General features: G+C 41.2%; 1 protein-coding gene across 15 annotated transcripts in view; it reads left to right on the top strand.

The window, feature by feature from the left end:
- Window positions 1-27238, top strand: part of KALRN (kalirin RhoGEF kinase) — a 510268-nt gene that overhangs the window by 77885 nt on the left and 405145 nt on the right. For 9 of the 15 annotated variants that reach the window (XR_014158556.1, XR_014158557.1, XM_081869922.1 and 6 more), the window contains exon 2: window positions 6405-6635. The exons of 4 other annotated variants lie outside the window; for them this stretch is intronic. Coding sequence is in view for 9 of the 11 variants with exons in the window: in XM_081869922.1 (XP_081726048.1) it covers window positions 6405-6635 (231 nt within the window). In the remaining 2 variants the exon portion in view is untranslated. The remainder of the gene's footprint in view (window positions 1-6404; window positions 6636-27238) is intronic. 2 more of the 15 variants (XM_081869927.1, XM_081869931.1) reach the window with 1 other exon arrangement.

The raw sequence follows: 27238 nt of genomic DNA on the forward strand, positions 1-27238 counted from the left end.
GTTTAGTGGCACAATCAACAGGTTATAAGGCTGTATGTAACTTTCTCTGGATTATGCCCCAAAGCAGGAAATTTCAAAGTAGAATGCTATTTGCCATGAGCCCGGCCTACTTTATCTTTACTCTGCTAAAAAATATTGTGTAATGCTAGCGACAGAATCAGTTATGAGATGTTATCCTCCAGTTATTCTGCTTGACAACTTCCAGTGGAACAAAACTGATGGAAGAAAACAGTCCAAAGAATGCAAATATTGCCACAGTAGCAAGCAACTTCTGTCATCGTCAGGGAAATAAATGTTGAAACTGTTGCAGTTTTGGAAGTTGCTTGCTACTGTGGTGTTTTGTTAAGTTCTTGGCTCACGTGAAGCCCTAGTTGTGAAAACAAGCAACTGATTGCAACATACTATTTGAGCACCAGCTTTGATTTGAAAGGGGGCGGGCAGTGGAGATCAAGAGCCAGTGGTTGTGTAGTGCCAAGATTACAAGTGGAAATACTCATGTTCAAATCCTCATTCAGCCATGAAGCTCACTGGCTGATCATGATCACAATCTGTCAAAGGGCGGTTGTGGGAAAATAAGTATTACGTACACCGCCATGAGGTTCCTGGAGAACATACAGGATACAAATTAATTTTGAAATCAAATACAATTTGTTTGTTTGTTTGTTATTTTAGAGTTGTCTGTCCTCCCTGTTTCTCCAAGGAGACTCAAGACTGCTAACCAACAGTACTAAAACAGACATAATCTCTGTACCCCACAATGTAAATTCAAATTAATAGTATCTGATCTGCTTAACAAATAAAAACAGCAAAAACAAACCCCAAAACAAGCCTAAACTAGAAAAATTGCACAGTTAACCAAAGTCCTTTCCACGAAGCAAGGTCTAACCCATAGAAGTATAGTGACAGAGCCCATTGGACCTCACTCAGCAAAGCATTCTGTTAAAAATAAGCAGACAGGTGTATTGTTAGGATTCTTACAAAGAATGTTGGACCTCTGAGTCAGCAAGGCTCTTCTTACTTTCTTAAGCAAGAGGGCCTTCTTTTGAACCCATCAGGACTGTGTGGACTGTGTAAAATGAATGTATGCAGAGTAGGGATTGGGGTTATTCCTACTGGCCCTACTTTCTCCCAGGTATATATGTTCAGCATAACGTCTGGGTCCCCCGCCCCCATAGGTCCCTTATTCCTAGGTGGAGTCTATGGATGCACAGCTTACATATGCATAGGTTATGCACAGACGTATTATGTCTGATGTGCATAGGCCATCAGGTGCTAGTTCAGTCCCCGCTATGTGCATACTACACAGCCATAAGCATCTGAATAGTCCTAGATTCGTTAAGAGATGCCGATTATGGACTTCATAATGAACTGCTTTGTAAATTTAAAGCACACAAGTGAACCATGGGGAAAGCAAAAGTAGAATTCTGAAGCTGGCCCATACTTCCACCAGAGGACTCAGGAAGGAGTAGACTTTGGTATACTGAACCTCCATTTCCCAAGGCACTGTACTTCTGCATGCCAGTTGCTGAGGAGCAACAGTGAGGAAAGGTTTTCTTGCCCTGGTGGGTAGCTGGTTGGCCACTGTAGGAAGACGAAGAATGGTGGATCTTCAATTTTGCTCTCTCAAGACTCTTTTTACACTGTAAATCTCTACTAAACTGTGGAATGAAATTGGGGGTGGAGGCATGCAGGCAAGATTGGTGGGTAAGATCAAGCCATAGGATGGGAAGTAGGGAAGAACAGGAGATCTGGCATACATATTTTTTGTCCAGAAAGGCAAACCATCTCCATCACTGTAACACTTTTAGTAGATGTAAGGATTCAGCTTATAAGGAGAAACAACAGCTTGAAAGTTCTTAGTTCAACTTTCTTTGTTTCTGTAATACTCGCTAATAAATGAGGCAAAACGGGGTGGGAGTGGAGGTGGAAATAGCATGTGGGAAGCTCTCCTACATAGAGACTTTCATCCCCCAACTCTCTGCTTGAATGCTTTTACTATAAGCACAAACATAGTTCAGGTCACCAGGTCAGAAAGCTGGGTACTGCCCGGAGCATGCTTGCTGAACATTAGTAACCTCTCAATTTTCAAATAGTCCCAAGAAATCCTTTCTCCATCATCTTTCATTTTAACTTTTGCCTGCTGTCTGCTGAACTCTGACTACTGAGGTTTGAGTGGAAAAACCTACTTGAAATGGAAATTGCCTAGCATTGCTTTTCTAGTGGGACTGCCAAATCAGATCAGAATGATGTGGATTGCTTCCTATTAGTTTAAATTAATAGCAGGTACCAGCATTTGCTGTGATATCAGATCATGCAATGTACTTGAACAAAAGTTATGCAAGCCCTGGGATGGATTCTATTTTCATATGAAGACAAAAGAAAAGAAAAGAAAGCTTCAGAAAATGGTACTTAATTATGTTACTGAGAACCATGGTTCTTTTTGTTTTTGTTTTTTTAGGACGATGCTTTGCAGTCCTGCAAACATTGAAGGGGTCAGGTCTATGGTGGAACAAATCCACTTGGCTCAAACCTTCAGGCAGTGTTGAGATTCTTTGCCAGAGAGGTGTGTGGTCTTCCACCCTCTTTTCAGAAAGAGTGGTGCACATATAGTGAGAGGCAAATAGGTTTACAGTACTTAGTCCAAGTGGAGACACTTGTTTGAACCATGCCTTTCTGCAAAAAAAGTAATATAATATATTCAGTTAAATAACAATGGTGTTCAGCTCATTCAGTGCTAGGGAGCTATTCACTATCGCAACAAGGTTTGTGAATTCCCCCTCCCCCCTTGTACAGACTTGTGAGCAAGCCCCATTGGAATAAGTAGAGCTTAGTTCTAAGGATCAGGGTGCAACACATGGCAGTTTAAATTGGCTCCAAAGATGGTGGGGGTTATTGTTTTTATTTGTTATAATGGTATGTAGTTTTGTGTTCTTATACTGCAAACTAACCTGTGATCCTCAGATGAAGGGCAGGATAGAAATTAAATAAAGACATAATGACCAAGTCCTACTGAAAGCAAAAAGACTTTACTGTTACCAAATTGTCCCATTGGTTGCATACAGAGCTGCATAGGAAATAGAATCAGAGAATTGTAGAGTTGGAAGGGACCACAAGGATCATCTAGTCCAACCCCCTGCAATGCAGGAATCATTTGCCCAACATGGGGCTCAGATTCACAACTCTGAGATTGAGAGTCTTGTGCTCTACCAACTGAGCTAGAATTTAGGTACTCTGGAAGCACACTTATTGAATTGTTGAAAAATAGACAAATCCCTCAGGCTAGCTTTACTCTGAACATGGGTGGCCATGACTACAAGTTTGTGTCATTTAAGTGCATAGTGTATGCACTGTGTGAAGAAGAACACCAACCAGAACTATGCACATTATTCTGTGAATAGGATTCATAACATAAGTAGAAAAGATTGTGGCAACTACAGTTTTTAAGTAAGTTTGCATGTACCCTAACTTTGGCTGGATTGAGACCCCTATATAGAATTGGACTCAGCAACTGATAACTTCCATTGGTAACAATAGTGAGAGTTTCACACCACCAGTCACCCTTGCAACTTGCTTGAAGTTAACTAACTCTGTAGGGAGGTGGAGTTAATTCATGGGACTGTCTAAGAATAAGGATGACCTATCAAAGGAAATCCGTGCATTCCAAGAAGCATTCCAGGAGACATTTTGTGAATGGAAGAAGTTTATGCCAGAAATTGGCTTTTAAAGAACATAGATACTATATAAGACAAGTGCAAGATTAGCATCTGTAGCTCTGTCATCTTTACCCAAACCAGCAATCTGTTCTAGGCTACGAGCTAGGGAAAAGGTTTCAGGTTTTACTAGCCATCTGGTTTACCTATTGGTATACCAGTGGTAATAAATGACATCAGTATTTTCACAACCAAATGACATTGGTGGGATTCTATTACACCAGGGATATTTGGGTATATGAGCCCAAAGACGTTTCTAGTTAACAAGGTTACTGGTATTGACTTTGCTGAGTTAATAACAGATGTAGCAACCAATGTATGAATTTCAGTTTTTCCACAACACTGGGAAAAATGAGAGCTTCTATCCATGCCCACCAGACTAATGAGTCTCAAGTGTTTTATTTCCATTGCAGACAAATTAAGGGAGAAGGAAGGGGGCTTACCATGCCTTAGGCTTTATGCCATCAGAAGCCTCAGCATATCAAACCAATAGGAAATTTATTTTTATTTTTGAGGTTTAACATTCCCTGTGTAGATGAGATCTTCAAAAGAGCTTAGTTCACCATTTAGGCATCTGCCTAAACATTAAGGGAAGAGCTTCCCCCTGTTGAGTTCTTTGAAAAGCTAGTCTTACTGCAGTCTCACAGCCCTTTTCAAGGGTGGTGAAGGTGAATTTACTTCAAAGACTGCTTTGAGCTTCAAACCTTCTGTGTGATATCTTTATAGTCTGCTGCTTTAAAAATATACCATTTGTAGGTGAGTGAAATGGAAGGGAAGAATAGGATATTGTGGCTCTTGATCCTTGCATTTGTTCATTTATTCTGCTATGCCAAAAGGGACCAGAGCCATTAGGTTGTTGCTTAATGCCTTCTTAAAGAATGGCAATCGTGTGAGTCATCTGTGGGTCCTTTTGACTGAAGGTAATTATGAGCCATTCAGAAATATACTTTTTGGGAACACTGTTGAATCTGCTGTGGCCTTTGTAACCATTGATCCTCTCTGTCTGACAGAGTTGGAGTTGGAGGAATTCTTACTTTTCAAGAAGGTTCCAGAAGGTGGTGGTGGTAGCCTGCTGCTGTATTTTCCCATAGGGCGCTACACAGTTCTATGCTGTTTCCTATCCTTTTCAACATTTATGTGAAGCCACCAAGAGAGGTATTTGGAAGGCATGGCATTCAGTGCAATCAATGTGTGGTTGTCACACACTTGCTTCCCTCTTTCTGTCACATACAACTGAGGTGACTTATTCCATATCACTGATGAGTTGGATGGCGGCCAATAAATTGAAGCCGATTAAAGATAAAACAGGTATTGATGGTAGGAAAATCTCTTGTTCAGGATAGTGGATAATGCCATTATATAGTTTAACCACTAGATGGCAATCTAATTAGTTGTATCTGCATAGAGTCAGGAGGAGCTGAGATGTTAAATACCTTGCTTGGCTTTGTGACCTCTTCCATGAGAGGTGAATAGCTATTCTGTTTCTTCTCTTTAGTTGGAGGGACTTTGCCACTGCTGTACTTGCCTTGGTGACTTTTGTATTAGATTATTGCAATGCACTCTGTATGATATGGCTCTGAAGACTGCCAGGAAACTACTGCTGGCCCAGAAAGACTAGTGTGGGCAGGAGGGAACATATTACAACTGCTTTTAAACATCAGCACTCCGAAAAAGGTCGCTTACAAGTGCAATTCAGCATGGTAGTGAGAGAGAACCATGGCTAGTCATAGAAACAAATTTGGACTAGATGGATCGGTGTTCCAACACAGTAGAATAAGGCCTCATCTCATATACTTCTATTAGCAACTAAATACATTTTAAACTGTTTTGGAAGCATAGCTGAGAAGAGATCTAGAAATGTAATACAAACATACACACCTACATAATGCATAACATAAATAGTGTGCCTGAAGAAAATATTAGGGCTGCCACAATGAATCATAAAAGTAATTAATATAATGCAAAATATTTTATACATTCTATATAAACATTATAATTATTTATTGCCCATATAAAATGAAAGCATCATCCATGCAACTAATAAATCATCCACAACTGGGTTATGAGACTATTTCTGCCTATGATAGATGGGATATATTCCCTCATAAACCTGAATCAACGTTCCCAAACTTCTACCTACCATTATTGACAGGCTCAACCAAAACAGAATAAAATATAAAAATATGTAATATGGGAAAACTGCAGCAGGGCTTGAAAAACATCTAATACCAGTTTCCTCAAATGCTGCTGCTAGCACTTAGAATGTGTGTGTGCATGTGTGTGTGCGTGCGCGTGTCACACACACATACTGTTCTGTGAAGGCTTAGTAGCTAAGATTGTGAAAAAAAGCTATCAAAACATCCTAGAGCAAAGAACTGAAAGCCTAGATGTAACTTAAATGACTCATCTAATCAATTTAACAATATGAGGGGAAAGAAATATAAGTTGTAGCTGGCTCTAAATTTGAGAAATAATGGTTCCTCTTAATAATCAGGTGTCTTCTTCCATTACTACTACTACTACTACTACTACTGCTGCTGCTACTACTAAGGTTTGCAGTGTTTTGGCCCATTAATCAGCCCACCAGGATTTGCCTCTAAAAGAAAGAAAGCAAAAAGCAGAATGAGAGGAGGACAATGTGAAAGTAAGCTGAAAGAGGGAGGGAGAAGCTTTGACTCACCTGTGCTTCCTCAGCAGCCAGGGAAGAGAGCAGCAAGCCCCAAAGGCGAGAGAGCAGAAGAAGCTGCAGCAGAAGCCCTGCCGAGCCCAGACTGCCACAACTGGTGGAGGTCTCCCATACCAGAAGCCAAGACAAACAACTGGGGGAAGCAACTTCCAGAGAGGTATTCCAAACAGGGAAGACTACAAAACCTGAACATCTTTCCAGTTGGCACCCTCGGGTGAGGCCTGAGAATCCAAAACAAGGTCAGCCACCATTTGGACTTCAAAGTGCCCCAGGGATGGAGAGAGTCCCCTGTGAGGGTTTAGTTCTCCCCCTGCCCTTTGCAGCTAGGAGCTGATGACAAACCTGACAATAAGAACACAGTGAAAACTCAAGACCGTGTTGAATAATTGGACATAAACTCTTTCACGCCTGTGTCCAGATAAACTTTTATCTGGATAATTATGTTTACAATATAATGGAGAGAAACTTGGTATGACCCGAAGTTGTGAAAGACAAAATGTGGTCCAATGAATAGTGTTAGACTTGGATGTGAATATGTGAGTTTTAGTCAAGCTAGTGTCCATTGAGTGCCTTTGAGTTACTGTAGCTGTTCTAGGCCTCAGGGATTTAATCAGGATTTAATTTATAGTGTTATACTTTTATTACCAGAAAAGGGAAGCTTCTAGTGCTTGCTTAATGTATTGTCTCCACCATCTCCACAAACAGATTTGTAGTCTTTTTCTTGGCATAAAGAGGCTAGCATAGAAGGAACTTAGTACTTCAGGGCCTGAAGCCATTTCTTGAAACTTGTGTGTTTACTTGTCTGTGAGTGGAAATTATAATTGCCTCTGTTGGCTTCTGTTCCACTGAAAAATTCCCATGTATATTAAATACTCACAGTCGGATAGCTCATGCCAAAGAGCGTTTTGTACCCCAATCCTAAGCCTCGTCTATGAAAGTAACTTCCACTGAATGTTGGCCTTAGACCAGGGGTCAGCAACCTTTTTCAGCCATCATCCCTCAGACCATGTGGTGGGCCGGACTGTATTTTTTTTTGGGGGGGGGGGATGAACAAATTCCTATGCCCCACAAATAACCCAGAGATTCATTTTAAATAAAAGGACACATTCTACTCATGTAAAAACATGCTGATTCCCGGACCGTCCACAGGCTGGATTGAGAAGGTGATTGGCCCATGGGCCTTAGGTTGCCTACCCCTCCCTTAGACTTTCTGTCAAGATAGGTTTCATCAACTTGGTGCTCTTTAGATGGCTTGGGCTTCAACTCCCTCCATTCATGAGTATTGGCCACACTGGTGGGAGCAGATAGGAGTTGCAGGCACCAGGTTGGGAGAGGTCATTCTAAAATGTTAGTAGCAGGCCCACCCTTCTTGGGGGCATAAACTTCAGTTTTAAAATAGGGAAATGCTGGTCACTCTCTAATCTGGTGCCTGAAGCCACTTTGCCATGCCTCATATAATAGGGCATCCTTGGATTCCACTGAATAAAGTCAATATACTTCATAGTTAGAGCTTGTTCTTTCTTCATGTTTTTAATCCTTGCGAATGATTCATGGGCATTGACATGAAAAATCCACATCAATGTAGCAGGAAGATTATTTGGGTAGGTATAGGGATGCTTAGTAAATTCCCCCCATTTGAATTTCTCCGTATATTTTGGGGTGCTGAATAATCTGATCTTGTTTGCAGAGTGGCGCTGACACATTAGCGATTTGCAGTTCTTCTCTCTCTTTTGTTTTATTTCTGTACTTTGTCTAATTCTGCAGTTTGCTTCAGTCTTCAGCCACATCTCTCCCCATTGTTATTGATTATCAAAGTACACAAGCACATATGTGCATTAATTAAAAACTGAACCAAAAGGGAGTCTTGGTATGACTGCATGGGGACTGTAAAGTGCAGCAAACTGGGCATGTACCAATTCCAAAATTGATTTTAGAAATTCTCCAAGTTAAAATAGGAAGGCAGGTGGAGTGGAACATGAGCCAAATCCAACCCACAAAACAATAACAGAAGGGGACATCTGCTCATCCGTAGTGGGATACAAGATTTCTGTCAGCTCCTGCTCACAGATATTGTCTGCAAAATTCACATGCCTTTTTATTCCAATGGTAACACTTTCCATATGGGGAATTGCTTCAGTGAACTCTCACTAAGAATACAACTTGTGCTGCAACCAGCCCAATATGAGTTTTTGCATTTAAGTAGAAAAAACACTTTATTTTGGACAGTACCATTTCAGGTAAGAAAAAGTGTGTGTGTGTGTGATGTAAAAATATTCTTCCATTAAAAGGTTTTCTGTGTCTGAGGGAAAGGGGAGGGGGAAGCGCAAAAGATGAGATCAAATATTCTGGTTCACATCCTCCTTGGCGTTCCTGCCTTTAGTGTAGATGAGTTTGCTGCATCCCCTCACTCCTCACTAGGACTGGGCGATATATCAATATATTGTCCAAAATCGGTTTGAAGTCCATATTGTGGTATTGGTTTCATAATTTTTGACCTGGCAATATATTGTGAATCAGTGTGTGTGTGTGTGTGTGTGTGTGTGTGTGTGTGTGTGAGTGAGAGAGAGAGATGCAAAAAACCATGGGGAAAACCATGAAGCCAGCCCAGGCTTCTCCTGCAGCCCCTGTTAACTCTGCCAGCTCAGCTCTCCCCTGCAGGGGACAGCGAATCACAAAAGGCACTGGCAAAAATCACAGTGCAGGAAAAACCATGAAGCCAGCACAATACCAAATCAAACACATCTTTACGAAAAATACACTAAGGATGAACCCTACAAGAGAAGTATTAAATATTATTGGATTCTGGGTAATACAGGAAACTGGTTCTGTTCATGGAGCAATTGGGATTATATTTGCCCTTCTGTGATTTTAAGACAGATATTGATGATTAACTTCTACCAGACACAGTATTTCTTATGTAAATATTCAAATGCAATCATGGCTGATTAGGCAACTCAAACGTTCCTCCCTTAGCTTAGCCTTTGTTTTCATTCAAACATTACATAAGGTATCCTTGATAACACCAGTGTCATGCAGCCTTGCTTTCCTTTTATGCCATCTTTAAATTATGCTCGATAGTTAGAGGCCATCTTTAGTTAGAGCAATTTTTAGAGGTTAATCCGAGCTAAGGTAATTTAAATATTGGCAGAGAGCTGTAGACCAGGCGTCCATAAAACCCCTGTACAATGTGAAGAGATTGATTTTCTTTTTGCTAATAAAAACAAACAGTTGCATCTCCCTTATGGTATCCTCTTGTAAAATATTTACATCTGAAAGGCACCCAGATCCTTACTGAGGACTGCAACTTAAACCGTGTTGGTAAGGAGGGAGAGGGCAATCAGAAAGGCGCTTAGCCCAGCTTCTGGACCCCCCTCCCTTTTCATGTTGTATACAAAGCAGGGGCTCTGGGCCACCTTCTGCTCCCACAATAAAGGCAAGTAATCTTTCCTAGTTTATGCAGGCTTGAAATAATAGTATCAGATTAATATTAAAATAATAATAATAAAAATAAAGCAGTTGTCAGCAAGCACTTGTTACGTGAAGCTTGAGATTTTAATTCTACAGAGCTTGCCTGCTTTCATGATGAGTGTTGTTTTGCCCCTATGAGTATGGCAGGGGAAGTATTTGTCCCCCCACCCTGTTTTCAGTGGTGTCATGGAAATTTTTGAAGTGCAAGTGCTGTCCCAATAGCCCCCACAACCCTGCTACCAAGGGTGGGCAAAAATGCAGGGAGCTGTGTTATTTGTGTGTGCCTATAGCTATATGATCGGAAGGTCAGTGGTTTGAATCCCCGCAACGGGGGGAGCTTCCATTGCTCGGTCCCTGCTCCTGCCAACCTAGCAGTTTGAAAGCACGCCAAAAGTGCAAGTAGATAAATAGGTACCGCTCCAGCAGGAAGGTAAACGGCATTTCCGTGTGCTGCTCTGGTTTTGCCAGAAGCGACTTAGTCATGCTGGCCACATGGAAAAACTGACCTGGAAAAACTGTCTGCGGACAAACATTAGCTCCCTCGGCCAGTAAAGCGAGATGAGCACCGCAACCCCAGAGTTGTTCGTGACTGGACTTAACTGTCAGGGGTCCTTTACCTTTTTTATATCTATATGACACACACACACACACACACACACTCAGAGTAGAAGCAGTAGTCTGTAGCATAATGTCCAATTTATCAGGACCTGCTGATTGCCCTTGTATAGTGTGCTTGCCTTCTTCTCTGACTGCCTCCATACTAATCTGCCACAAACAATTGTAAAACTTGAAAGCCTTATTATCAGCTCATTTGGTTGCCAAGGTCCACCACTGGCACTCTAGCAGATGATGTCATTGCTCCTATTTTGAAAAAAGTCCCACACTCACCCACCGCTGTCTGTTTTGCCTCAAATTGCCCTACATCTTCTGGTCACATTCATGCAGGCTAAAATAATGTATCATGTCAAACCTTAGTTTATTAAGCTTGGCAGTATATCCAGGTTGACAAACAGTAGCTTGTGACTGGCTGGAACACCAGAATAAAAAGCATGTTTGGTGTGATGTGTCAGTTGGCAAACCTTGGTTACAACTGTTACTTCCTCTCTGAAGACTGCCACAGCATAGAGAAAGGAATGGATGGAAAATGTAAAATCCACAATGAGCTCTTGCTGCTAGTTCCTTAAACAGGGCTGGCTCAGTACTCTAATCTATCCATAGCCCAGCTCTGGCTGGTTGGTTCCCTATATATAGTAGATTCCAGTACGGGCAGTAAAAACATTACTTTTATATGGGAAATGATTAACAAGACTAATTTACATCTTTAAAATCAAATTCTGTTTCAAACCACCTGCAGCTCCCTCCCTATGTCTTCTTGAACCCTGTACGTCAGCAGCAGCTGATTCAGACTCAGGAAGAAAACCATGCCCTTCTACCATAAGCTGGCCCCTTTTTCAAGGAGAGGCGGAATGACACCCTTGGATACAGCTTAAGCAGCAGTAGTGTAACCCATAGCCAGATACATGCTTGGGGACAAGGACAATCATGCCCTCAATAACACCGTTCTGCTATTATTGGCATCACATAGATTGACACAGGTCGCTGGTCCTGGTCCAGGTCCAGCTAATACTGCATTAGCTGGCCTTGATGCTGAACGAGGTCCCAGCAAATACATGAGATATATACAGAGGTGCCGAGTCACTCTGCTTTGCAGCATGTATACACTGCCGAAAATGGGAACCAAAATAATTCTCTTATGAAATGATCTGGGTGGAATCTGGCACTGTTGCACGCACAGAATGGCTGCTGCTGGAGTGGAAGTGAAAGCTAACAGGAGAGAGAATGAGATCTCTGCCTATTTCCACCTTCCCCCTAAAATCAGCTCCAGAGAGTTGGGGGACTCTCCAGAACAAAGTGGAAGGTGGTGTGTGGGGTGTGTGTGTGGGGGGGGGTGTAGGCTGTAGCTAGCAGTCTCTTTTGCTAGATCAAACTACCTTCTGTGAGAACAAGGACCTCAACTGCATCCCACCATTTTCTTCTTCTTTTACTTCGCCAGATTATTATTTTTAAACATTATTTGGTGGTTGGATGCTTTCCCACACACGATAAAAAGGCTATTTCCTCTTTCAGTTATTTATCATCAAGATCTTGAAGCACATGTTGCTGTTTAAGTGGGAACAATTATGTACTCTTGGTGGGAGGCTGTAATGTTCTTTTGTAGAGTAGAGCCAAAAGATGGTCCAGGAAAGCTGTATCTCTTTATTACATGGAATGCTTGGACTTGGTTGTACAGTTTATATAGAAAATAATAAATTGTCAGGAGCTGGGAAGTGAGAAACACCCACCCATCCCTCCCCAAGATGTGTGTGAAATGCCTTTATTGGCTAGAAAGAGTGTCAGGATTAATAGTTAAAATACCACATGAACCTCACAGTGGTCTGATTTTCTGAGTAAGGGCTTTCCTCTTGACATGCACATATGGAAAACATGGTGTATAAATAACAGGATCTCTAGTTTTTCTTAGGAAACCATTCCTTTTAAAACAACAACAACATTAGTATGGAAGGCTAGTACAATGCTTTCAGGTTGTACTGTTCTCTTCATATTTTAGGCCATCGCCTTCTAGGATTTGAACTGATCTGATCTTATTAGAAAAAGTAAATCTACAATTCTAAGCATATTTACTTATCTGGGATCCAGCCCTGCTGGAATCAGTTGGGTTACTTCTGAGTATGTACAGGTGTGTAAGAACACACAGTTATTGATTTCATTTCATTCTATCAGTCAATACAACTTATTGTATGGCTTATCTAACCCATGAGTGGGCAACTTCTTTTTTCTGTTAAGGGATGCACTCCTTTAGGGACAAACTGCCAGGCCAGCATACTGGCAGTGGGGGTGGTTTTCTGAGCTAAAAGTGGACACCTTCTATATCTTTCTACCAGCTCCTTCCCCCCTGTTTCCCCTGCCACCCGGTCATTGCAACCCACGTGAAATTAGGCCATGGGGTGTGGGCTGCCCACCCTGGTTAACCCTTTAAAAAAGCTGTCTAAGGAAGTAGCTGTTGCCACATCTTGTTAGGATCGTAAGAATAAAATTCTGATACTAGGCAGGCAGAGGCGTGAAGTCCTTAAAACATGTCTGCAATCCATTGGATGCCCTCTTCTGTTTGCAGAGGAGAAACCTGATCCGTATCAAAACAGAATGTCGTGATCGTTGTGGCATAGATTGTCTCTTCATGTTTTCTTTTAGCAGCTACACAGGAGGTATCCAGAACACTGTGTTATTGCCGAAAGCACTGCTTCTGCAAGTTGCAAATTAAATCAAAATGGTTAACTCTTTTTTATTGCAGTGTCTTTGGCCCCCTTTAACCCTTGTGCGGCTTTTGGAACAGCTGTTGGCAAATTTGAGTCCTCCAGGCAGAAGAGCGCACAAAAGATTGGCTACATCAGGGTTGTGACCCTGTGTTAATAGAGACACTTTTATTATGCGGTTATCAAATGACTTCCTTTTGCTTTATCCTTAATGCTGGCTGGTATAATAGTCTTGTCAAAAGTTATTTTCTGGCACGAAAAAGGATCGTGACTTTCTGACATCAGCTTTTGTGGAGCCTGCCTGCCTTTCATATTTCCCGTCTGCATGCTTGGTATGAAATTTGTTTGTTTATTTGTTGCACTGATAGGCATCTGTTTCCAAATATCCACATTCTGTGAAAATTCAGTTCAAAGTGGGCCACATTCATAGAGCACAGCTACTTTCTCTTTTCCAAACCAACCCTCAAAATATAGTTTCAATATTGAATCATTCTGTTCTCTGTACAGTTTTTACTGATCTCATTATCCAAGAGGTCAATTTGCATAAGCCCTTTGTAATCAGCTGGTCTTGGCCAGGGCTGCTTCGAAAAGGGAGTTGGGAGTTAATGGGCAACGTCAACTCCCCAACATGCCCTCTTGCCAATTTCCGCTCTCATGATCGCTTCTCATCCCCACTCTAGACCTTGGGAATGAATTGGACCTGGTTGTTGAGTGAAAGCAACTTCAGGAACTAGCTGGATGGAAACGTAATACTTGCTGAGATAGTATACCTGTGTCTGGAAACTTCCACTTCAGACAGCAAGTGGACACTTGAGTCAGTGATTCTCCATAAAAATATTAGGTAAAGGTAAAGGGACCCCTGACCATTAGGTCCAGTCATGGCCGACTCTGGGGTTGCGGCGCTTATCTCGCTTTATTGGCCGAGGGAGCTGGCGTACAGCTTCTGGGTCATGTGGCCAGCATGACTAAGACGCTTCTGGCGAACCAGAGCAGTGCACGGAAACGCCGTTTACCTTCCTGCTGGAGTGATACCTATTTATCTAGTTGCACTTTGACGTGCTTTCAAACTGCTAGGTTGGCAGGAGCAGGGACCGAGCAACGGGAGCTCACCCCATCGCGGGGATTCGAAGCGCCGACCTTCTGATTGGCAAGCCCTAGGCTCTGTGGTTTAACCCACAGCACCACCTGTGTCCCTTATTAAAATATTACCTGCACATAAAAAAGCTAGCATAGCAGAGGGAGGGCTGGGTTAGATCACTTTCCTCAGACATGTTAGGTTTTTTAAAAATCTTTTGTTAGTTTTTTTATTTTGGTTTGGAAAAACAGTATTCCCCCCCCCCAAAAAAAAATAAAAATATTCTGCCATCTGAGGTAGCACAAGCTCACCTATTCATTGAGAAGAAAGTTTAAGCAGAAACTTAAAGGGGCAGCTTTCTGGCCTGGACTATAGCATTTCATGGTGTTGCACACTGCCTGGCCTGGCAAGCTGCCTCTGCAGAGGGAGTGGATGTGGGGGTGAGGATGCCACTTGTTGATGGATCCAGACTTGATGACTGCAGTCTCTGGGGGTCCAGACTTGAGAGCTGAAGCTCAGTGGATTCCTGGGTGTTGGGTTTAGACTCAGTTGTGAGTCTTGAGCCTAGTTCCTTCTAAGCATAAGCACCACTGCTCCCTCCTCTCTGTCCACTGCTACTGGATCTCTGCTACTGGAACTCAGGGTTGTGATATTTGTCATTTTATCATGAGGAGGCACTTTTTAACTAGATCACTTTACAGCACAAACTTTGGATAAGCAGAATGGGGACCATATGGTAATTATTACACTTTATTAAAAATAGTTGTATGAAGCAGTCCTAATTGACCCAGAGTTTGGAAAACAGAAAAATAGGGGTTCAGTCAGCAAGCAGCTATGTATTATTCACATCTTTTGATAGCCAGTTCATAAAGCAGAACTGGGATTACAGTACTTTCTGAGTCTATGACTGAGAATCGAAAACAACTAATCATTTGAGGATTTCTTCCTATAGGGAATATATTTATACGCAAGCGATGAACAGAAATGTGAGGTGGTAACGCTGAATACTCTGTGGCATGTGGAACGTGGAACAGCAGCTTTCCTGCCAAATAGACTAGACCAACAGTGGTGAACATGACCATTCCTACATATTTGGGATGTCAGCCACATGCTAAAATTCCAAACAATCAAGTCTGTCTTTTTTTTATTACTTAGGGAGTCTGTTTTACATTTAGTTAGAAAATGAAATGATTAAATGTGGCTCACTACCAAGTATGGAGAACTTTTCTGCAATGGATGTATTTGAGCTTACATGTAACAATGACTAAATGACTACCTTTTCATAAAATGATTTAAATTAAAATGGAACTTTGCTGCCTCAATGGCTGCAGTCCAAAGCACATTTCTTAGTGGACAGTTAGCCAACATGGTGCCATCCAGATGTTGTGGACTACAGCTGCTGCCATCCCTAGCTATTGGGCATCCTGGCTGGGGCTGATGGGAGATGCAGTCCACAACATCTGGAGAGCTACCCCTGACTCTGTATAAACATGTTTTGTATAAACATGCTTTTAATTACCCAGTTTCCTAACTACACACCCTATGTTATTAGGATGAAGCAAAACTGATGTGTTTAAGGACAAGTTGTCTGAAGCATAGCCATGTGCAAGGCAGGTAGGCAGAATGTTGGTAACTGACAGATAGGTAGTCTGGGGGAGGCAAAGAAAGGTAGGCACTGGACAGGGAGCCAGGTATAATAATAACAATAATTTATTATTTATACCCCGCCCTTGGTCAAAACTAAGAAAACCAATTTCGATAGGGACAAATGTAAGATTTTGCACTTAGATAGGAATAGCCAGCTGCAACATTATAAGATGGGGGGCACATGTCTTGCCAGTAGTACATTTGAAAAGGATATAGGGAACTTAGTAGACCACAAGCTTAACTTGAGTCAACAGTATGATACAGCAGCAAAAAAGAAGAAGAAAAAAAGATAATGCTCTGTTAGACTACATCAACAGAAGTATAGTGTCCTGATCAAGGGAAGTAATAGTACTGCTCTGTTCTGCCTTGGTCAGATCACAACTGGAATACTGTGTCCAGTTTTGGGTGCCCAAATTTAAGAAGGATATCAACAATTTGGAACATGTGCAGAGGAGGGCCTAAGATGGTCAAGGTTCTGGAAACCAAGCCTTATGAGGAACAGTTGAAAAAGCTGGGTATGTTTAGCCTGAAAAGAGGAGACTGAGAGGAGATATGATAGCCACTTTCAAAAATCTAAAGGGCTGTCATATGGAGGATGGAGCAAGCTTGTTTTCTCCTGCTCCAGAGGGTAGGACTCAAACCAAGTTAAGAGAAAGAAGATTCCGACTAAACACCGGGAAGAACTTTCTGATGGTAAGAACTATTCAGTAGTGGAAAGGACTCCTTCGGGAGGTTGTGGGCTCTCCTTCCTTGGAGGTTTTTAAGCAGAGGTTGGATGGCCATCTGTCATGGATGCTTTAGCTGAGGTTCCTGCATTGCAGGGGGGTTGGACTAGATCAGTGTTTCCCAACCTTGTGCCTCCAGCTGTTTTTGAACTACAACTCCCATCATCCCTGACTAGCAAGACCAGTGGCAAGGGATGATGGGAATTGTAGTCCAAAAACAGCTGGAGGCACAAGGTTGGGAAACACTGGACTAGATGACCCATGGGATCTCTTCCAACTCTACAATTCTGTGTTTCTGTGATTAACTCATCTGGAATGTTAAGCATGCTTTGGAGGGAGTTTGTGGACAAGACTGTTAAAAAACAACAACTACTGTTAATGACTATCTTGACAAAACAAGACAAGTTGACAAAACAATGACAAGTTGATTGTGCCATAAGATTTGATGGACTAGAGCCCCCTTATTAGATGCACGAAGTGTTGTTGGGAGGTATAGATAGGAGAAAGTAAGCAGTGGATTTAAATGGCAATGGAATGTAGAAAATTCAGTTTCCCGTAGTGGAACAGGAAAACCATTATTTGTCTTGATGCCCAAACAAATAAAATCGAACCTTGGTATTAGTTCTAATTGAGCTATTTCACTGGAATTTTCCTTCTGAAATATCATTTTTAGAAGATGGCAGCTTTCAAGTCAGTGACAGTGTGTCCAGGGAATGTCCCCTAGAGTTTCTGAAATAGATGAATGGGATATTTCTATGAGTAAGTGGAGGTTGGCTACAAGTACTACAAAGGCTGCCATAAATGTGTGTAATGGGCACATAAATGTGAAATGGCCCAGTGTTAACACTTACTGTGTTTTAGAGTCTAATTTCTGTTGTAAAGTCTATTTTCTGCCCCTGGTCAGAATAATGCTCTTGAAATTATGGTTCCAGAAAAAGGCGTATGTAAGGCCTCCATTGATGCTTTTTTGGCCTGAATAGGTTGGCAGTGTTGCAACAAGTTTAACAGGGCCTGTATCCAGACTTATGACTCTGTTACAGCTCTGTACTTACTGATCACTTTCTGTTCTTCTCAATTACTGTAAACTGTGGTTTTCTGTGATAATGATCTTGGCCCTTCTTACTTAATAAGTAGGTCAAATTCAGAAACTGAGCTAGAAAATAGCCGTAAATTAAGCCCATATGTATCAACTGCTGTGTTTTCAGGTGTGGACGTAAGTCTGCACAATGCTGAATGTGCAAAATATCCTTGATTCTGCAACAACTGGGTCAGTGGGATAGGATTATAGTCTGACTGTAACCCACAAACCTCTTACTCTGGTATAATCCTATGTTTGCCACCTGGCCTTTTCTAAATTGGCACAGCTGGTATTTTTGTTTCCCAGATGGTATCATCTCCCATCCCTCAATTCTATATTTGTGGAAGCCAAGAGCTGGTTTTAAATACAAAGGCTTGTATAAATGAATGCCTGTATACTGAAATGAGCAATGGCTACTTAATCCCAGCTAACCCTCCCACCTTCTGGACAGCAACCCTAAATAATCCTGATCTGTATTCATAGAATTCAACATGACATCCCCAGAGTAAGAAATACTTGAAATGTAGGGCAGATTTAAATATTAGGAAGGAGACTCACTTCAAATATCACACCAACCAGATTCTTAACCATAGTTTAGAACCAAAACCATAATCTAAGGTAAACCATAGCGTGAAGCTGCTTTTCCCATCTACTTTCATCTTTCAACACTCTTTGCTTCTGTGGTTCAGATAATTCTGCTTTGTCAATTCGGACACCATACCAAACCATAGTTAGTACATTCTCTGGTTTGTAAGCTCACCTCATACTGTAGCTTTTGATTTTTGCTTCTTAGCTCATTAGATGTCCTGGTCTGTCAGTTCAGACACCAGTCTTAAGTATAGTTAAGCTTCTTTAACCACAGGGATGCACACATTCAGCCATTGTGGGAGGACTGAATGGTGCTATAGTTGAAATAGACCTCAGATGAGTGTTCACTTACCACAGATATCAGATCTAAAATTCTAGATTGCCTTTCCTCTAGTGTGTTTGTTGTCTTTGTTGCTTGAGTGTTTGAAGTATTTTACTGACACGCATTGCTTCAAAAGCCCCATCAGTTAATAAATCAATAAATCTATCTATATGGAGAATTAGTTCTGAATGAAGAGGGTTACCTTATGAATGGTTTTGTGTTAGACCAGGGATCAATATTGTTAGATCTCTATAGGTTTTCCAGGTATGTGATTCTGCTACATTGGGTGCCTGCAGAAATATAGATTATATTTTTTAAAATCTGCAAGTTTTGTATATGAAAATTAGTTCCTTTGAAACAAAAAACAAAAATACAATTTGAATAAAGCCTATCAAATTCAGGGTATAGTCCACTATCAGCAGGCTACATTGGCTTAGTTATGGTAGTTTTGTTTTATATGACTTTTCTTGTGTATGCTTGCCCAGCATATTAACATATACTCCCTGCTGAATCTATTTCTCTTCCTGATACATGTTGTAAAGGCACTTAATGGTTTACTGGACACTATGGACATCAAGGAATTTTTGAACAGTTCATTTCTGCATCTGTGGAGAATTCCAAGAACTATGCTAAATAATGATTATTCACTTAGGGCATATGTACATTTAAGGCAAAACCATATAAGATTCCAGGCATGCCCGCATAACACCCTATATGCCTGTCATATATATTTAATAGATAGCATAAGAGGCCTTGTACTTGCCTTGAGATTGTTCCCCAGGCAATCTCACCAGCAGCTATGCTCACAAATAGCACTACTGGTTTAATTGATGGGTTTGATGACCCAGCTTTATGGCTCTAGTGCTTATGCCTCAGTGTGTGCTCAGCCAGTGCCCTTTAATTGTGCAGTCAATTAATTTTATTCTCCAATATGCATGACAAAAGTCGTTGCCATCTCAGTAGCATTTCACATTAAACAATCTAATAACAAAGAAAGCAAAACAGAAAGCCCCAACTCTAAAACAGAGACACACATTTGATAGCCACTCGCATCTTCCTGACTTTACTTGCTTTCCTTAATCATGATTGTAAATTGTAGCTTGGCTAGGGAGTTAAGATAACAATCTTTATATGGTGAACAGGCAAACTACATTAATTCAGTTAGCTTCTGAGAGAAGTTGCCATACAACTAGCCTGCATTTTAGATGGGATAGGGCAGAGCTTTCCAAACTTTTTATGCTGGTGACACACTTTTTAGACATTCATCATTTTGCGACACAGTAATTCAGTTTTACTAGCAAACCGGAGGTTTAACGAACCCTTTCCAGCCCTGGGAGGAGCATGGGGAATGTTCATGCGACACACCTACACACTGCAGCTGACACACTAACGTGCCGTGATACGCAGTTTGGAAAGCTCTGGGACAGGGCATGACAAATATGGAAGTCATACATAAGTCAGATTTTCTCTTCCATTCTTTTATATCTTTTCATCTTCACCTACTCTCCTTTGCATTTATATGGATATATTGTCTACAAGAAGCAGGGGCATGTACTGTATCCATCACCACCTAATGAAGCACCTGTGTTGTACATGTCAACTCTAGTGATTATTTGTGCATTGCACAATTGTTTGAAGACTTGATTTCTGTTATTCTTTTTTTCTTTTTATTGATTCTATATGTAGCTTATAATTGATTTTAGAAGTTGATATTGGGAGAGGGGAGGTGTCCCTAATTCACAACATCCTACTTTCCTGATCTACCACACTGTGAGTCTGTCATGACCCAGAAACAGAATGCAAGATGCAGCTATGAAGATGAAGGGGATGGACTATGGAAATAAAGAAAGCGTGATTCTCAGTAACTAGTGGCATTGGGTGCAGCTTAAGTCTCAATTAACTGATATATTTGAGTGCACTCCTTTACTAAGTGAATGCTTTCCACCCAGTCCTACTGGAGAAAATAAATGGCTATGCTCCATGAAATGCTGAAATAAGAGCAAAAGCTGAGTGACATGGATCCTACTGAAAGGCATCTCTTGCAATATTCAATTGATCTTCCTCCACACACCCCCACACCCTAACAAAATGATAATCATTATGATGGTAAATAAATGTGACCTAGCCTTAAAGCTAAATATACAAATATATATATGTACAATGTGTGTGTGTGTGTGTGTTCATGTGAGTCTGTGCATGTGCAGGCATTTGCATGTCTGGCTATGAGACCTGGGCATAAGTGATACTGAACTCTCTGGGACTTTGTTCTGAATGTACATGCACAGTATTGTGCTGCAAATTGTTACATGGAGATAATGTATACATATATGTCCATGTGCAATGCATCAGTATATTGAATATTCTGCTGTAGTACATTCTTTGTTTTAAAAAGCCCTTGTCCTATCTATCTGCGTGTATGTCATCTGGTTGTAAAAATATTGATGCTTATAGTCCATAATGGTCTTTGGAGAAAATCTATTTGATTGTACTCAGGGGCAAAATGCATTTTTAAAGAGCCATAGTCTATTTGCGTAAGAAATATTGGCAGAAGGCTTACACGCGATAGCTAGTCGCTGCTGTTTTGCAGTCAATGTGAGTGATAAAGGATTGAGCAAGGCTAGTGCGACGTTAGTTTCTCTTCCCCATGAAGATCTCCTGGAAAAGTAATTCACATCCAGGGGTCAGCTCCAACCAAATAATTTCTCCCTGAATTGGAATATGTGCCGCACAAGCCCTGTTATTCCAAAGTGGTTCTGAAGTCTTCTTGTCCTGTATTCTTAGGAACATAAGAAGATGCCTGCTGGATGAGGCCAAAGGCACTCTGTTCTCATAGTGGCCAACCAGATGCCCAAGGGAATCCCACAAGCAGGACCTGAATGCAACAGCACCTTCCCCACATGTGCTCCCCAGCAACTGGTATTCAGAGGCATACTGGGCCTGGCAACAGAGCTAGAACATCGCTATATCCTCCATTGATTTGTTTAACCCTTTTAAAAAACCATCCTTGCCTTTCCATTTCAAACTAAAGCTCTGGGAGATAAGTCATGCTGGGAAGCAAATATTAGAAGCAAATATTAATACATGCAAACAGGACTGCATAGAGGTCTTTCCACCTTGTAGCAGGAATCAAGGATAGACTAGCCAAGAAGGTCTTTATTCTGTGCTTCTCTGTAGGCCTGGCCTTGGGATGCTGGGCTCTAGGCTCTAGGCTCTAGGCCCAGGATAGCTGCCACTTATGGCCTCACCTGCCAAGTGTGATGTTTTGGGTAAGCTGCCATATGCTGCTTTGTGCATAAAGAATATATACTTGTTTACTTGTGTGTTGCATCTGAGTTTTTAAAGGGATTGATTGGCAGGATCACAGGGTCGACACCAAGAAACCTGAAGACATGTATGACAAAATTTCCAAAATGCATATGACAAAATTTGGCTCCATTTCTTAGATCGTTGGGTTGCAATCTTTCCAAGAAAATGCTTCCTGTTTTGTTCTGGTGCTATCAGCTAGTTGAAAATGTGTGCCATCTAAAATGAGTGCTAGTGTTGCTCATTGGTCTAGGTAATAGAACAGGCTAGTCCAATTTCATAAGTATCTTAAAAATTGTCTAAAAATTTGCTACTTCTTTCCTTCAAAATCATCTGGATTTTAGCCTTTTAAATAGTACATTTAAATGCCAGTTTGTGACCATTCTTAACAGAACTTTAAAAAAATAAAACCCAAAACTTTCATTGCAATCAGTGGAAGAAAGAACAAGCCTGGTTCAGCAAGATCATTAATTTGTCTTCTGTTGAACTTTTCCATCAGTGTTTTTTTTCAAAAAATTAAAGTTTTCAATTGCTGTATTTTTTTCTGTGCTTTACTCATTTTTTTAAAAGGATTAATGCGCTGTATTTTTTAGGCATTGGGGGAGTTGGTTTTCTCTTCCCGAGGCGAGAGGGAGGCGTAGACAATAAGTGAGCTGTAGTAGTAGCGGTTGTTGTGGGAGGACTGGCACCATGCACAGAACGCTAGCAGCTGCTGCTGCTATTTATGTTCCAAAAGTTATTTATTTGCTTTAGGTGGTCTGTTGCACTGGGGGAGTAGGGAGTGGGGCTCCATCAAATGCTTCTCAGAAGCATTTGAGCAAATTGGCCTGTTCACACTGTACTCTGTCCAGCATGTCCTTCAAACTAGATTGTTCCAAAACCAGTGGATTCAGCTGGAACTTAAACTTTAACTTAGATTAATGTCAGCAAAGGAATGCAGCCTTTATCCAAATTGTATGTTAGCTTGAAATACTGTTTGGATAAGCATTACTGGATGCTAATAATGTGAAACAAGCTGTGTTGTCCAACCCCAAAGATGACTAGATTCGGGCAAAATGGAAGTACACAGAAGAATGAGCTTGACATATTGTAAAACAGGCCACTGGCTCTTGATATGTGCAGCATCTAATAGATGGGGCCTGATGGAAATTCCTATGCTTCAATTCATTGTGCTTTAGGTTCTTTGCATAATAACTTGTGTGGATGTGCATGCAATTAAGATTCAGATTTTTTTTTTCTTATTTGTTATGTGGAGTCTAGATGTTTTCATTCAAGGCAGCACTTCTGTTGTGAGGATATTCCTGCTGCCCTGGCAATATATTCATTGCTGCTAATGAGATTGTTGTTAGGTGTGTTGGTGAGTGTGGGTCATGGACATTTACCAGATAGTGCCAACCTATGACTTCCCTGACAGTTAGTGCCCAGCTTCTGTTTACTATGGATGTCCACAACATGTTGTAACACTTAATTATATCAACATTTGAGCTGCTATTTTCAGCCTTCCACTGCAATCTTGCTTCATCATTTTGTGAAGCTTTTGTTACTATGAATTGAGTTCAGTGTAGTGCTAAGTGGGGTATGCATGCAGGGAACGAGGTCTGCTCATGCAATGGGACTTCCCTCCCTCTTCCCTCTAAACCCCCCAAACCTGTTCTGGTCCCCAGTTTAGGGCTAAACTAAAAACCACACACAGTTGTGTATGACATTCTCTCTGTGTGCAACATTTTCTAAATGCCCCCCCCCCCCAGGTACCTAAATAAAAAGCAGTTTCAGGAGAATACTGTCAGTGGAGGAAAGGCGTGTAGGAATGGGGATCCTTAAATCCTGCCCCCTTTCTGTTTAAAATGGCTACCAACTTTTTCCAGGTGAATGAAAAAGCTGCTGGGGGAAGCTGCCATTTTGATGGGGGAAACTACTTATGGGGGAAATGTCAAATACTCCCTTCTGTTATTTTGATCAAGGATTGAGCATCCATTAAAAATCAGAAAAAGGGGTTACAAAGAACAGCATGTAATGCCTGGTTCCCTCACTGGAGACAAGTTGAAAGGGTCAAAAATGTATAGTCTCATCTTTTAAAATGAGGGACATTTGAGGAATTCAGTCATTGAGAATTTGGCTGCCTTCAGCTATATGAGCAGCTCCACACTTCACAGAGGACTAGGAAGATCTCAGATCTCCCAGTCTTTGCTGGGAGGTCAATAAGATTAACGTCCTATTCTGTTAGAGCTCGAGGCCCACGTGGGAAGTCAGACCGTGCCCTCATCTGTGGCTTGAGTCAGCAATCCGGAGTACCTGCAGGACCATGGAAAGCTCCCAGAGTTCTGCTGAGGCAGCTTTACAAGCTGTTGTCCTCTCAAGCACCTAGATCAAACTGAAGGTTTACATAGGTTGATGGGACCTGTCCTGTGTAGTAACCCTTCCCTCTCCAGAGGAGCTGCCTGTTTGTTAAAGGGTCCTCACTTTTGCAGTATTGCTCCAACAGAGCTGATGAGACTGAGGCACTGTGGGACTCAGAGATGTATTCTCTGACTCAAAAGAAGGTGGCAGTGCTGCGTTCTCTGGCCAGGAGGGTCCTGAAGAAGGTCCTGGCAGTTCATCCCTCCAGAATGGAGACAGAACCACCATCTCCTCCTCCTCCTCCTCCTCCACACAGTGCATGGTTCCCAGGTCTGGGGCAATTAGCAAAATGAGACTCTTAGCGAAGCCTCTGACTTTTTTGTTTACCTGGCATAAATCAAAAGATCATGCCATTTGATTTTGTTGGATTGAGGGTGTTGTTGTCTTGGGTTCAGTGATTGCATTTCCCCCAAGAGGGTCATGTTCAATGTTACGCATGCCTTTTCTTACAAAAAACCATGCTTTTCCTGAATAAACTCCATAGAAATACTTAATGAATTTCTCTTACGTTCATGTGAATGTAGTATTACTCTCTTGAGAGTTGATCTCAATTAATAATTGTTTTCAGAGTGTCAGTGAAGTTACATTGAGATTCCCCTTAATTGATCTCTAATCTTCATAGCGTCCTTTTTATTCTTGCATAACTGATCATGTCTTTACACAAAGCTTGCTAATTTCTGAGACTCTCCGAGAAATTAGAGTGCAAACCTTTTGAACCAGAAACTTGTTAGACCTCCTTCAAATTTGCAAATCGCCTTCAGACTTCATATCAGACACATTTGGCTTAGTTTTCGTAAGCACTTCACAAACATCATCACAGTTATCCTTACAAAAGTTGATTCAGATGGGCTGGGAAGATTTGCCCCCAAATTATAGATCTGAATCAGAGGGTGGGTGAAGCACAGTAACTTAATATCTGTTTACGTAGTAGAGGAAGTCTGCTGTAAGTTGCTTTGGGTTGTCCTGAGCAAAATAAATATGCCAACAAATTTAATAAATAAACAATTTAAAAAGTGATTTCAGTAAGTGTACTCTGAGCAAAAATTAGTTAAATACAACACATAGAGGTGAAAGAGGAAGCTAGAAGTATGATGGATGCTTTTTCTGCTTCTTTTTCACCTCAATGTGCTTTTAAAGAATCAATTTAATTCTACTGGATTTGACTTTTACACAGCTTCCTTGTGAAGTGAAGTGTGTACATAGGTTATTTATTTCTGTTCGGGGGCAGGCTGATCTGGGGAGCAGGGAAACAAGCAACCAGAAGCTGTGGCACCCACAGCACTCATTCAGAAATCCAAATGTCCCCATGGTCTGTGCTATGGAGTCCTTTTCTCTCTTCTCAACCTCCAACTAGACCTCAGGTTCCCAGCATGGGCATGAATGAACCCTGATGCATACATGAGATTTTCAGTAAACCAGGGATTCACCATCTTGGAACTTCTATGGGTATCTTGTATGTCATGCTCTCCCTGCTTTTAGGTCTTTCTTTTTCAGTGTTCAAGGATAAAGGTTTTTGTAAACATTAGACAGTACAGCTATTTAAATTTATATTGTTTTGGGCAGATTTGTTTTACAGCAGGTGAAAGAACATCAGTTAGGAAGACAGCCTTGAGGCCAGTTGCTGGTGTACAAGCTGTGAAACAATTGCTGTTTGCATTGCACACCTGTAAATTTACAAGAGCTCTCACTGTCTGTAGCTCAGTACAGCTGATTTGTTTTCTGCATCCATTGGCAGAGGAGATTTAATGCCTTCAGCTCCTTCTCATAGCTGGTTGTGATGACAATATGTATACAGGGAAAGTTCAGAAATTGGTTAATGGGAGAACTGACTAGGTTGGTGAAGTTTTTAGCCTTTGGTAAAATTTATATATTTTCACTTACTTTTTCTGTTGGATTTTTTTTTTTTTTACCATCCCTTGACAACCTATGTGGTTGCCTTCATTCATTGTTTGTGCATCAAGGAAATTCCCAATTGCAGTCTTAAGAGAGATGACACAGCTCTGGGATATAAGCAGCAATTCCCTCACCAGGCTGCTTTAATTTCTGATATTTAAATCTCTAGACAATGACTTATAGTGCTGATGTGTGCCTTCGGTAGTCCTAGTTCATAAAATGTTTTAGTCTTGGGTTGAAACAGGTGCAAAGACTGATTTTATTATTCTCCAACTCTGTGATTTCCAGCAAACTGGACTTGTAAGGCTCAGAAATTTAATCCTAGCTCTTGTAAGTCAACAATGACTTTTTTTTTTTTTAGTGCATGGTGCCATTTTCATGGGACTGTGTCAGCTCTAGGATTCATGTGTAGAATAGTTGTGTCTGTGCCCCTGCCACATGCAGAGAACTAACATGTCAGGAGAAACATGCCTTCTAGAAGAGCCTCCCTTCTGATGTTGCTAGCATTGGAATGTGTACGGTACTTTCAAGTAAAAGATTTTTCCCGATGGGCATCTTAAAAGATTATACAGTTCCATGCAGAATTGTAAGATGTGTTTGTATTTGCATAAGTTATTCGTTTTAGAGAAAGGTTAAAACAAACAGAAGATTGCAGCTTTCACAAGAATTTAAATAGTCCCACTGACTTCAGAGAGGCTGATCTGAAGTTCTTGGAAGACTCTGGAGACAGACCCACTTATTAGTGAGCAGACATTGCTAATTACTAAAGGCTGGAGTTTGAACTGTGTGCACAATGATGTGCCCCTATTACAGATTAAGGGTATTTGCATTTTAGAGCTGAGGCAACTGGTACAAGGACACTAAGGATGGCATTAATGTAAAGGGCTAAAGGTTCATACGTGGCAAAGAGTTTCATTAAGAAGCCATTCGTTGACATGGCTCAGACACTTAACGTTTGGTGAACCTGAAAACGTTCTGCATACATGAGCTATTTCTGACTCTTCCTCTAACAGTGTATTCAAAATAATGAATTCT

The sequence above is a fragment of the Podarcis erhardii genome, assembly GCF_964252035.2.
Source record: "Podarcis erhardii genome assembly, chromosome: 1".
Classification (NCBI taxonomy): Eukaryota; Metazoa; Chordata; class Lepidosauria; order Squamata; family Lacertidae; genus Podarcis; species Podarcis erhardii.